At 48.9% G+C, this 13,953-nt stretch overlaps 1 protein-coding gene across 1 annotated transcript in view; it reads left to right on the forward strand.

The window, feature by feature from the left end:
- SLIT3 (slit guidance ligand 3) overlaps positions 1-13,953 on the forward strand; it is a 592,330-nt gene that overhangs the window by 542,970 nt on the left and 35,407 nt on the right. The window contains exons 24-27 of the mRNA XM_046666802.1: positions 1,831-1,902; positions 3,607-3,770; positions 5,816-5,940; positions 12,234-12,331. Coding sequence (XP_046522758.1) covers positions 1,831-1,902; positions 3,607-3,770; positions 5,816-5,940; positions 12,234-12,331 — 459 coding nt within the window. The remainder of the gene's footprint in view (positions 1-1,830; positions 1,903-3,606; positions 3,771-5,815; positions 5,941-12,233; positions 12,332-13,953) is intronic.

A 13,953-nucleotide genomic window follows, 5' to 3' on the forward strand; every position in this document is an offset into this window, starting at 1 on the left:
TTGGTGTTTTTAAATTAGGGCTTCGTGCCTCTCCAGGGGCCCAGGCCTCATTCGGAAATGATTAACAACAGGGCTGGGTGTGTTTGCCAAACAGCAAGCAGCCATGAAGTCATCCAAGTAATAGCCGGCAGGAGCCGGTGTGATTCATAAATAACCACATGAATTAGAGGCGAAGTGATACTGATAAAAGCGTACGGAAGTGCTTCTAGCCGCTTCTTACCCAGGGAGGTGAGAAGATCCCTCTTCCTGCTGTCCTGGGGAGGGGGAAGGAGGAGGAGCTCATGGCGATGAGGATGACAACCTAGAGCGACCAACTGTGGTTGTCCCTGGACCAGGAGCATCACCACCACCTGGGAGCTGGTTAGAAACGCAGCCTCTCAGACCCACTGAATCAGAATCTGTGGGGCTGGGGCTCAGAAATCTGCATGAGCATCAGCTCGCTCTGAGGCTCCATCAGTTTGGGAGCCATTGTTCTATATTAAGCGTAATTAAGCTCATGTCTGTATTTCAGCTGAAAGCCCAGGGCAGGCCAGCATCGGCTAAAAGGAAAACAAAGGAGCAGACTCATTAGTTATTCTCCTTCTTACACCTCCACAGTCACTCGCCCTTTGTTTTACTAGGGCTCCCTCCACAGCACAGGGGACAGTGTCCAACAGTCACTAAAGAAGTCCTTGAGTATCTTTGAATTTCACCCACGTTGCCTTTCACAGGCCAGACCCAAAGTGAGTCATCCATTTGGGGATTTTTCTGTATGCAGTTGGTGATTAATCCTTCAATGGAGGATATAATCCATGAATTGTGGATTTGCTCCTCTTGTTCCTTGAGCAGCAGAACAATGCTCATTCAGTTTTTTTCACGGTCCTATTCTCCAGGCATTTATTGAAAGCTCAGTATATGCCACCACTCTGCAAGCGAGAATAGCTCCCAACTACCGCGCCACAGGGTGGAGAGAGGTATGATTAATACCAAGCCAGTCGCCTGGCCCCATGAACAGACTGATGCACACAACTGCCAGACCTGTACTCATGGCTGACACCCAACCCTTTCCTATAAAGATGAGCGTCCGGCTCCAGGGAACCTCCCCAGGAGCTGAGTGCACTCCCACCCTCCATCACTGAGCTGGGAGTCATAGCATTTCTTAATCCCCCTAAAGTCTCTCTACATGAAGATGAAGGGAGCAAATTTGTTTATCGATACCAGACCCTTCCACAGATATTAATAACGGTTAATCATTTAGTACTTAGAAAATGCTAGATTCTACGTGGATTAATGCACCCACAATCACCTTCTGTGGCAAATCTATTACTTTCCTTCCCATTTCCCCGTAGGAGACCGAGACACAGACTGTAAGTAACCTTGCTCACAGTCACATAGCTGGTAAGTGGCAGAGTCAGGGTTTGAATGGAAGCAGCCTGGTTCCAGGACTTACAGTCTCCACCACAGTTCTTCACATTCTCTCTCTAAGGCCTCCATTAGGTAGACAGATCTCTCCATGGTTCAGGTACAAGAATGGAGGCCCAGACAAGAAAAGTAACTTACCCACTGTTCCACAGCTAAAAGAGACTGCTTTCTGATTCCATCCCACGCTTGTCCGATTCAAAAGTCCTTTCTCTTCTTTCCGAAACCCTCTCCCCCCCGACATCCCTGTTGCTGAGCTGGGTGTGGAAACTTCTACGCACCTGCCTGGAAGGAGATGGTGCCTGCTGCTGCTAGCAGTGGGGCTCCGAGCGAAACTGAAGGGGGACTGGGCCAGCCTGGGACACCAAGAGAGTGTCCTAAGTTCAGAGCTGTCACTGGGTGTTAACCTTCTGACCTGTGCTTCTACTTCAGCACCCTCCATGGCAACGACATTTCCAGCGTTCCCGAAGGCTCCTTCAATGACCTGACCTCTCTGTCCCATCTGTAAGTAGCGTCTCCCCAGTGTGCACCCACTCAAAGCGGAAAACTGTTATAGTGCAGCGATAATGTTGTCACTGCTCACATTTCAGTGTATGTTCTTTCCCCATGCCTAGAGTATGTTTTACCAAAATGTACCCACATTGTGTTCTCTGCTTCCAACACCCTCAAAGGCATCGTGAATTATGTAAACAATGTAAATATTTAATAAGAGGAACTAACATAAAACTCTTACTATGTGCTAAACGCTTTAGGTGAATTATCCCAGTTATTTCTTATAGCAAGAAGGCATTTTTATCCCCTTATTACACATGATGAAACAAAGTGAGATAGGCTAAAGAATCTGTCCAAGGGTCGCACAGCGAGTAGGTGGCAGAGCTCTGGTTCAAATCCAGGGCTGCCTGACTCCAACACACATATTCTTTACCACTCTGCTCTCTGCATCAGCCATTGCCCCCCACCATGTACACAGGGGAAACTGAGGCCCACAGAGACTAGGCATTACATACCTCATACCTCTGCCAATGAAAATTTTTGAGGTTGTGTACCTACTTTCTGTATTCTTATTTTCACACTGTACATATAGTTCAATACTGATATATTATGTATGCATATTATAAAACATTCACAAAATAGAAGTGTTAAAGGATATGATAAAAATAAACAGAAGTTCTAGGGTTTTCTTCCTGGATGTCTGTGCCGGACCGTGCCATCCCCTCCCCTCATTTTCAAGCTGAGTGGTGCAGGGGAGAAAAAACTTCCTTCTCCCCTCCTAGGTTCTGTGGCCAGCCTAAGAATTAGACACACAGAAGACAGATTAACAGCGGGAGAGCATACAAATTTACTTAGTATTTTTATGTGTGCATGGGAGTCTTCAAAAGGAAAACAAAGACTCAAAGAAGCCATTGGGCCCCAAGGCTTTTATACCTTTTTACACAAAGAATGATAAATTGTGGGGATATGACATGACTAAGGGGCTTGCGCCAAGGGCAGTAAATTGTGGGACAGTGACTAGGAAATAAATGGGGGAAACTGATGGAAGATCAGGGTTACTTTAGTAGGTTTGCTTGTACAAGTCCACTTCGACATCAACTCCCCATCGCTGGTGATAAGAATGTTCTTTTCCTGGTGCAGAGAGAGCATCTTTCTCACAGGAAATACGATCTGCTTTTAGGTAGCAAGGGAGAAGTCAGAGAGCCCTTCCTGCACCTGCCGTTTCTCAAGTGCCTTCAGCACAAAATAGCCAGTATTCCAAAGTGGCATATTTGGGGTGGCGTGTTCTGAACCCCTTGAGGGGCCTGAAGCTGTTTCTCAGGTAGCTAGGTATCAAAACCTTCTCTGCAGAGTATGTCCTCCAGTAGACCCTTCATTAGGGCAAGAAGCCAGATGATCAGAAGGCCAGATGCCCTGAAAGCTTCCTAGAGGGACTGGGATTAGAGTTGAGTTGAGGATTGAATCTTAGCAGAGTAGGTGAAAGCAAAGCCTCAGAGGTGGGAGGGGCTTGAGTGGGGTTGAAACATCTGCAGGCATTGGAGATCCAGTCTGGAGTCATTGAATTTGCCCCAGTGGAAACTGCTTCTCCACTAGTCCTCATGTCAGACACCCCCAGTCTAGCCAAAGTCTGAAAATTCTGCTTTTCCAGAGGGCCAAAGGTATGGAGCCTGTGGGCCAAGCTGGGCGGGGGACCCTGACTCCTGCTCTGCCTTCTAGGGCTCTGGGAACCAACCCACTCCACTGTGACTGCAGTCTGCGTTGGCTGTCAGAGTGGGTAAAGGCGGGCTACAAGGAGCCTGGCATCGCCCGCTGCAGTAGCCCCGAGCCCATGGCCGACAGACTTCTGCTCACCACCCCTACCCACCGATTCCAGTGCAAAGGTAAGTGCTGACCCACCCCTCCACCCTTCCCTGCCCCTGGCGGGGCCTGCTCTGTCTCCAACAGCCTGTCAGAGCTGGGTATCTCAACAGATGTGACTTCCGAAACCAATGCCCTGTCTCTTCCACCGGTCACACAGAGAGACTCAGATGCTGAAATTGATGTGGAGCTGCATCCAAGGGTCCATTTGTCCTTCTCTCCTCTAAGTCTCTCTGCTGGCATTTCTACATATTCCCCTCTGACTTCTTTCTCTATGTATTTTTGCATAGTTGGAAAAATCTTTAACCTGCTTTTTTTACCCAGCATTCTCAGAGCATAAGCATTTTCCCATTTTGCTACAGCCATCTTTTGGCACATGAGATTTTGATTGACTGCATGATTACAATGATAACAACAAACTACTACTGAGTTCTTATTATATGGAAGGCATTATGTTAAGCACTTTTTCATATATTATTTCATTTAATTCTCACTTTCCATGTATTAATGTGTTTAATTCCCCAACATCTCTATAGGGTGGACTTTAATATTACCCTTATTTTAAAAACTGAGAAAACTGAGGCTTACCGAGGTTAAATGACTTCTCAAGATCACAGTTAGGAGGATTCCCGGTCTTTCTGATTCCAGAGCGCATGGTCTTGACCACCCTGCTGTAATATTCCACCATAACTTTTTTAACTGGTTCCTGGTTTTCAACTTTTAGAGTATTTCCATTTTTTTTCTTACCACTGACGCGTAAAGGTCTTTCTCTATTTAAAATTATGTCCTTAGATAAGAGGCAGAGAACAGAAATCACTGAGCCAAAGTATATCATCATTATTAAGGTCTTCACACGCTTTGCCAAGTTGATTTCCAAAATGGGTTATGACCAGTTTACGTTCCCAAGAGCAGCATTTGAGTGCATTTTTCACCAGACTCTTGCATTATTTTATAATCATTGCTAATTCAATAGGTAAAAAATTGTATCTCCTTATATTTTGTCTGTCTTTGGTTACTGGGGAAACTGAATTTTTTTCCAAAACCATATTACACATTTGTCTGTTAACGTCCTTTGCTCATCTCTTAGTTCCTCAATGTTTATTTTGATTTACAGATATTCGTTACTCTCTAAAACGTCGTTGTGTTCCTGGGACGCATAGCCTCCCTGGGACAGATAGTGTCCCTGTTCCTATGTGAAGCCAGGGTTGAGCCAGCTGGTACAGACTCTCAGTCAGGCCATTCTAGTCACCCCACCCACAAATGGTCAGACTCACCCTGGGGTCAGTCTCAACCCAATCTCCAAATTGATGACCGTTATCTCAGGATCATTTAAAGTCCTGACGTTAAGGAGGGCCTGTTGATCCAGACTTTGTCAAAGCTGGCCGCAGGAGCAGCTCACAGCCCCCTTTGTAAAGCTCTGTGCAGGGACCATCACCTCACTTCTTCCAGCCGTTACAAGCTGAAGAGAGCAGGACACAGTCGAAACTGTCATGGATGTGAAGTGTACCTGATACAGTTTGCCATCCATCGTCAGCATCATTGCTGTGTCTTCTGCAGCTGTTTCTTACTTCCTCCTGCCAATTCAAGAGTTCTGCAAGGAGGACTTCCTGTGTATCCCTTTGGCTCAGGCACTGTGCCCTCCCTAGCCTGGCATAGACTATTCCATGGGGAGGGGTGTTTGGGGGCGGAGGAATGGGATGTCCAAATGGAACTTGGGCCCAGAGCTTCCGGAACATAAAAAGATACACAAGAGGTTTCTGATTACGATGCATTGTTTGCAGATTAGCACCAAAATCGGATCAGACTAATTACAGTAATTGATTTGACTGCAGAAGTGCTTCTGAATGATGTCCCACTGTGATTTTTTCCTCACTGGACAATGGCTGAATTAATGGGACTCTAGCTGGACTGGATGTGTTGGCTGGGGAGCACCAGCTGCCCTCTGTGCAGGGAGATGGGGAGAGGCTGGCAGCTGGCTGAGGAAGGGGCCAGAGCAGAGGGGAAGGGAGGTGTGACAGTGAGCTCACTTGGGGACTTGCCATAAACATTCTGTGGTTTTGCTGTCCAGGGCCAGTGGACATCAACATTGTGGCCAAGTGCAATGCCTGTCTCTCCAGCCCATGCAAGAACAATGGGACGTGCAGCCAGGATCCCGTGGAGCTGTACCACTGCGCCTGCCCCTATGGCTACAAGGTATGGCAGGAGGCCCCACCCCCCACCGTTCATGGCCCAGTGGCGGCACTGTGCCCTGCTGACCCTCCCTTCTCCAAGGACAGTGGTTAACTCCACAGGTCACCCCAAAAGGGCATTTGCCAGCACTACTCCTGTTCTCCCCAGAGCTGGTGGGGGCTGCCCAGTAGCATCATGCTCATGCCAATCACAGAGGACCCCATACAGTCTTGACAATGACATTCTGAGATAAGGAGGAAATGTAATATTTGTATTTTCTTTGTTAAACATGGGGAAATTTAGTCTCAGAGACTTACAGTGCTTCCAAGAAGAGGCGTCCTTTGAACCCGCCATCTTGCCTGCCCTTTCGAGGGGATTTCCAGATCCTCCTCTAACTCCCCAACCCTGTGCTCAGGACGGCCAGCCCTGAAAGTGCTGGTTCCAGCTTGAGGAGGATACAGGGATGGGGGATTCAAAGGCCTAGGGGCTGCCAAACCAACCCACACTGTTGACAGGCTCAGGGCAGCCAGCAAGGGGATGGAGATCCTAGTTCTCCATCTGTCCTCCCCAGAAGCCTAGGCTAATTCCAGAACAATCCTTCCCTCCTTTCTTCTCACCCAGCATCATCCAGAACACATTATCTTGCCTCCCTACTAACATCTATAGAGTATGAACTAAGTGCCAGGCACTCTGCTTGGCATTTTATCCACCTTTTCTTTTCAAACACACTCTTTGAGGAAGGACTCGTTAATTCCCATTTTATAGAGGTGGAAACTGAGCCTCAGACTGTTGAAAGGGCTTGACTCAATGTCCCAAAGCTTGTAAGCAGTAGGGTTGGGGTAGGACCCTGCCTTTTCCCCTGGAGGGTTTCCTAGATAGCTGAGCCCCTCGCTGTGCCTCACTGGGGTCAGCAAAGCAGTGACTGGGTCCTCTTCCTCAGGACCCTCACAGCTTCCCAGATTTCAGCCTCCCCAGGGCACCCATCTGAAAGCACTGAGCAAGCTGAGACAGCCTCACAGCCCATCGAATGCACACACCTGGTACAGGCTGAGTGGGAGAGAGCTGGCATCCCCAGGTCTCTGGTCCCCATGGAGATTTGTGTGTGTAGTGATGAGCTTGAGGGGCAGGCTCACTCTGGGAGACAGGCCTCCCTGGTGGCTTTCTCAGCTACAGACAGTATCAGAGTGCCATCTATGGGCCTGAGACATGAGAACCAAACGATTCCCTTTGAAGACAGCCTTGCCCCAGGCAGCCACCCCCAGGGCCTCAAACTCCCTGGAGTCCTACACCCATGTACCCTGAACACTCACACATGCATGCACGCATGCGCACACACACAACTATTGTAGGGGAAGAATAGAAATTTAGCAGACACCCTCAAGAGGCCTGGATCCTCAAACTCCCTTGTATTAATTCAGTGGAGAAAACTCAGGCTGTGGAATTACAGAGAGGCAGGTGTGGATGCAAGCTTTGTCATTTACTAGCTTGGTGGCAATGGCCAGTGGCTCCACCTCTGGCTTCCCATCTGTAAACTAGCACCTGTCTCACAGGTTTGCTGTGAGAATCAAATGTACAATAATACATGCAATGCACCTAGGACAGTACCCCACATTCAGTAAGCACTCAATACGCTGTTACATGGCTGCCTTTTACCTTCACCCTTGCATGCTGGTCCTCAATAGTGGGATGTAGAATGGACCATTGGTAGCAGGTGGTATGTGGCTGTTTCACCAGGGATTGTCAGTCTCTTGACACTGTGAACTGCCAAGGACTGTCATTTGCTCTCCTAGAATGTGAGGTGTGTGTATAACATCCCCAATTTCATACATATATAGTTATCTTTTTAAGCATCAACTATCAGCCGGACAACTGGACCTCATGCATTTATTCCCTCCTCTGATTTTTATAATCACCTTATGAGGTGGATAGCACCATCACTATTTTAAAGATAACCACTTTACGTTCTGAGTCGCACCTCTCTCTCTTTAAAATTGACCTGAGTCTGAAAGTCATGGAGGTGAGTTTGAAGCCCCAGGCTTCTTCCAACTACACTTGATGACACTATGACACTGGCCTGGCCATGAGTGTCAGAGCAAAGAGTGCATCCTCAGGGCTCCTGCAGGATAACACCACTTGTTTGGACTTTGCTCACAAGATTCTGAGCATCTTCTAGATTTCAGAAGAATTAGAACAGAGATTTTGACCTTGAGGAAGCTGTAGGGCCCAGACAGGTCTAGGGTACATTGATGATGATGATGATGCTTGTGGTGGTGATGATGATGGTGATGATGGTGATGATGATGCCTATGACAACAACAGTAATATTATCAGCTAGCATTTGTTGAGTGCCTACTATGTACTGAGAGTGAACTAAACAAGATAGATGCATTATCTTGCATACTCCTCATCAAGGCCCTAGGAGGCAAGTCTTAAAATGACCCTCATTTTACAGTTGAGGAAACTGGGGATAGTAGGTGAGAGAGTTGGGATTCAAAGCTCAAAACTAACTGATTCCAGAATGCATGCTCTTGGCCACTGCATTCACTGCCCATTGGCAAGCACCATGATTGCAGGGGCTGTGGGTGAGGGTCCCTGGCCATTTAGGACCTATTTGAATCTCCAGGACAGGGAAAAGTAGGGGGGGGGGGGTGGAAAGAACACCAAGCAGGACCCTCTGGAGCCTGTTCCTACCTGACTGCATGACCTTGGACAGCTCCTGCTCTCCTCCCACCTCAGGTTGCTCAGCTGTCAAATGCAGCAGGTTGAACTGGAGGGTCCTTTGATTGTGGTTGTATCACACCTTCTGTCTTGCATTTCTTCATGCTGCTTTCCTTTATTTCTGGGTGAAGCCCACCCAAGCAGAACTACTGAGGTTGTACTTCTATGTGAGTTGCTAAGTCAACAGCAACCTCCAGATGCCCACAAAACCAAGCTCAAAGTCCAGGCATTTACCTAGCTATTTCCAGATACCTCAATTCTTCCATTGACTAATCGAGTGACCTTGGGAAGCCACAATATTCCAAAAAAAGCATAGCAGCCATTATTTTAAGGTTTAGTAGCAGCTACTGTTAACCTACTATAATGCCAGGCCTTTGTGAAGCAGTTTAAGTATATTATCTCATTTAACACTCTTAATCATCCTCTGAAATAAGTTGTATTATCCTCTTTTGGTAAATGAGGAAACTGAGGTTCAGAAAGATCGAATAACTTACCAAAACTCCCAGACTAAGTTGCACATGTGCTGAGCCCAGAACTCAGCCCTCTCTTGCAGGAAAGTCTGTTCTCAACCACTCCACTAGTAACTGATTCTTGTTAGCCTCACTTTTCCTCCCAGTAAATGGGAATAACCATACTCACCTGCAGAGCTGTCGTAAGGGTCCAAGGCGTCACGTATGTACTGTGCCTGCCTCAGTGCCAGGATTCAGGAGACACTTGACAAAGGAAACCTGTTTTACCACTATTCTAAGGTTTGGGGAAATAATATATATATTGTGGCTGATTCTTTTCCAGCCATTTAGCTTTATGCACCTATCTTCAGGGTCTCATAACAGTACTTCTCACACTTTAATGTGCATGAGAATCATCTGGAGATCTTATTAAAATGCAGGTTTGGATTCATTAGATCTGAGATCAGGCCCAAGATTGTGCATTTTTAACAAGCTCCCAGGGGATGCCAATGCTACCAGTCCGAGGACCACACTTTGAGTAATAAGGTCTTAGAGCAGCCCTCCCACCTCCATCTCAGAAAGAGGTTTCCAATGGGGGTAGCTGATTTCAAGCTCCTTTAAAGGAAGCTAGAAGCCCCAGCTATGTCCTGCGCACACACATGCGCACACACATGCACACAGGGTTTGGGAGGGGTGGAAGATCACCAAGAAGCATCTCAAATCTAGTGGATTTGAGCAAAATGAGGGTGAAAAGAGTTGAATTGAGCTAATTAGCCAGCCATTGACAATAGTAATTATTTCTCAAGGACATGTAATTGACAGAAATCCCCACCTCCAGGCCCAATTACCATATTATATCAAGTGCTAGGCTCTGCCGCCTGGATTTCTGTGCTCAGCATAAGAGGCTAGAGGGGACACCACCAACTCCACCCCCACCTCCACCCCTGCCCCCAGGGGAGGAGTCCCTGGCACTGGAGAGTTCCCCAGAGCAGAGAGGATGGGCCAGGCAGGGGCCGGGGGGCCTGCCTTGACCTGCTCAAGGTTCTCCTGTCCTGCTCTTCATGGCCCATTCCTCCACAACACGTGCACACGCAGACACACACGCTCACTCCTGGACTGTTCTGCACCAACCGAAAACCTGAAAAAGTCTTTTAATCACCCAACATTCAGCCCTACCTCAGACCCCAATAATCATCATGATCATTATCTGAATATCTCTTAACCATGGAGCTACTGTTATGTGCCAGGCGCCTTGTATGTGTGTGATTTCTAACATTCATTAACTCCACAGGGTAGGTATTATTATTCCCATTTTACAGATGATGAAAACAAGGCTCAGAGAGAACCAGTGATTTCCTTAAGGCACATGGCAGCCGGACTAGAATGAGCACTCAGGTCTGCCTGACTCCGGAGCCTGTGTTCTGAGAGGGAGTAAGTGGCCCAGCACAGAGGTCGCCCGCGCCGGCTTTGGGCTGGATGTCTGGGTTCAGCTGCTGCCTGTTCACTTACTGCTGTGCGGTCTTAGACATATTACCTCGCTCTCCAAGTCTGCCTTCCCTATCTGTAAAAATGGGGGTAACAACAACCATACCGATCTCATAGGGTTGTTGTGAACATGACATGTGATCGTGAGTATAACACACTTAGCATGAGGCCTAGAATAGAAAATGTGCTCAGTAAATGTGAGTGGGAATGAGTGTTCAGTTTTCATTCCACACGCTGACTTTCTGAGAGGGATCCCATGTTGCTCTGGTTTAGGATAAGCCCAGATCCCGCCCCAAACTGCATTCTCCTTCTCCCCTGCAAGAAACCTCTGACGGGCCCTTTAGCTGTGACGGGGCGTGTTGAGAACCAGATGTCACAGCCGTGCCTGCCCGCTGCTGGAGACTGAGCCCGAGGCGTCCGCGTTGGAGCCAGTCGGAAACAGGCAGTCCACAGTGGAGTCCTGGGCCCCGTTGGCAGTGACATCCCAGCCAGGAAGCCCAGTCCCCCTCCATCACAGGCACTGGTGGCAGCAGAGGGGAAAGAGGATTTTCCCAGGCAGATGGCGAGCAGGTGGTGTGGCGGTGGGAGGGCTCCCGTGATCACCCCCGCCTGGCAGGGTGCCCACACCAAGTCCACAGCCCAGAAACAAACACAGCAGACACCTCCCCAGACCCTACAGGTCCTCCAAGGGACTGCTTGCTAAGACTTGGGTGCAGCACTGGGCCATGGGTCCCGGGGGAGAAGCTGGAGCCAGAGCCAAGCATTGGGCTGTTCCCTAGGACACGGGTTTTAATGTCCACAGTCTCTGCCTTGGGTTCCCTCCTCAGTGCCTCTGCCCTCCCTGTTCCTTCTGCCTGACATGTTCTTCCTCCCTGAACACAGTTGGCTCCTTCTCAGCTCCAACATTCCCTTCAGAAGGGCCTGCTCCAAAGGAATCCCACTCCACCCGAGGCTCTCAGTCACAGGGGTTCACAATCTGGCCTAACATTAGAATCACCTGCAGAACTTTAGAATAAATACCAACACCTGGGCCCATGTCCAGGCCAATCAAAGATGAATCTCTGGGGGTTGTCACTTTATAGGGCTTAGGTTCGTTGACCACACTTCAGCTTTAGTCCACCCTACTCAAGTTGTGGATTGTCTTTAAGCCTCAGTGAGGCTAATCATAATATCATCTACTAGCGTTTGTAGAATGCCTACTACGTGCTAGATGTGTTACGTAATGTTAAGCATTTCCTTATACGAGAGGTCTGGTTTGATTCTCTTAACAACTCTATGAGCTAGGCTTGGAGAAGTTATAAGGCTTGTATAAGGTCAAGGTCAGCCAACCAGGAGGAGATGAAGCTGGAATGCGAAACCAGGTTTTCCTGTATCCAAAGTCCAAAGCAGTTTAGGATAGAGAGAAGGGTGTGAATTCTGGGAACAGCAAAGCTGGGGCTCAAACACCTGAGTTCTCGGCATTCCTCCCCTCCTCACCATGGAGTGACCAAAGGTGCGGGCTCCCTATGACTTTCTCCGAGTCACACAGCAGGCTGCTCCCAGGACCTCCTTGTGGCCATCTCCCTGGCCTATCCCAGAGGATGCTGGGAACTCGCAGGGCTCTCCTGGTCATGGCAGCCATTGCAAGCTTCCCTCACTAGCGCTTCTCCCTCTTTTGCTTCTCAGGGCAAAGACTGCACCGTGCCCATCAACACCTGCATCCAGAACCCCTGTCAGCACGGAGGCACCTGCCACCTGAGCGAGGGCCACAAGGATGGGTTCAGGTAACAGCTCGCCCCTGGCCCTTCCCTCCCCCTGGAGGCAGACTCTCAGGGCGGGATGACGAAGCATAGCTGCTCACTGAGGGCCTGCTGGGTGCCCACACTGTGCCAGCCCTTTAAGTGAATGGTCTCAAGGCTCTCCACGGCCTGTGAGGAGCTACTGTTATCCCTGTTATACAGATAAAGAAATTGGGGCATCAAAGGGATAAATCCTCTGCCCACATTTGCAGTTAGTAAACACTGGTCCAGGGCTTTGAATTCGGGGAGTCTGTCCCCTGTAGAGCCAGGAGGATTCTAAGGGAGGCTACAGTTACTGGCTAACGTCAGAGAAAGATGAGACAATGGCTCCAAAACCTGCCAGCCTAGGATTTCCACCACTTTTTTCTGTGTTATAAAAAACAGTAATGGGTGACATTGATTACATGCTCCAGATGAACCAGGCACTAACTCATCATGTATTATCTCATTTAAATCCTCACAATGACCCTATCTAGTACAGGTCAGTACTATCCCCATTTAACAGATGAAGAAACTGAGGCACAAAGATTGATTTGCTCTAGGTCACATAAGCTGACACTTGTCCCTGGGTCTTCCAATCCCACCTCCTTCCTCCCTGGCATTAAGAGCTCTGGAAGAAAAAAGGATAGAAGCCACTTAAATCTTCCTCATCCCTGTCCTGGGTGGGCCTTCTAGGCCTCTGCCAAACCTCGGGCCTCCTTCCTGTTTCCCACCCTCCCCAGCTGCCTCCAGGTGCCCTGTTTCCTGGCCCATGGCCTTGGAAAAAGCAGACCTGTGGGAAGTGGCTCATTTGGCAGCCCCAGTGAGCCAGTGGGTCAGAGGTAAAGGAGGGGGCACCAATGCCAAGCTGTGTGTGGACGTCTTAGAGCTCAGGTTGCAGACAGTTATCAAAGGCACTCGGGCCGGGGGCTGCCATGTGGTCTGTGAAAGAAATCAGGTTCGGGGTTCTCCATTCTCCGCCCTATGGAACTCAGCCCGCCCACGTGTCCACCTGCCAGGCCAGCCCCATCAAACTCTGACTCTTAAAAAGTGAAATTCAAGGCAGAGTTCACTTTCCTGCCTGGAGTCAGCCAAAACACCCACTCCTAGCCTCTCACTGAGAGCAGGGCTGAGGAGAAACCTCTCGGAGGTGGCCACACGGCCTCAGCTAGGAAACACACACACCTCCAAGGTGAAAGCCTGGCTCTGCCCACCCAGCCAAGAGAGAGGGGTTGGTGAGAGGGAGGAGCGGGGGTTCCCCCTGCAGGTGATCATTTCTCCCCTCTCGGCTGGAGGTGCGGGTGAGCAGAAGCATCTCATTTCCATCCTCAGTTGTTAAGGAAATTGAGATCAACTGGAAATATTTTTAGAACTTAATTTTCAAGGAAAAGGGCCCAGATCTACAGGATTAGGGAAATAGGGTGGAGAGTTACAGCAATGAGGTCCACATACTGGGGATAGCATAGCTCGCAAGGACTTCCCAAGGAGCGGGAAAGCTCTCCCCATCAGGGCAGTGCCTGTGAGGTTGGCAAAAGGAGGGACTCTTGTCAGGGAAGCTTTGCCCCCTCATTCCCTCCTGTATCAGCTTCCTGGGCTACCATAACAAGGTACCACAGACCCAGTGGCTT

This window comes from Equus quagga, chromosome 7 (genome assembly GCF_021613505.1).
Source record: "Equus quagga isolate Etosha38 chromosome 7, UCLA_HA_Equagga_1.0, whole genome shotgun sequence".
Taxonomy (NCBI): Eukaryota; Metazoa; Chordata; class Mammalia; order Perissodactyla; family Equidae; genus Equus; species Equus quagga.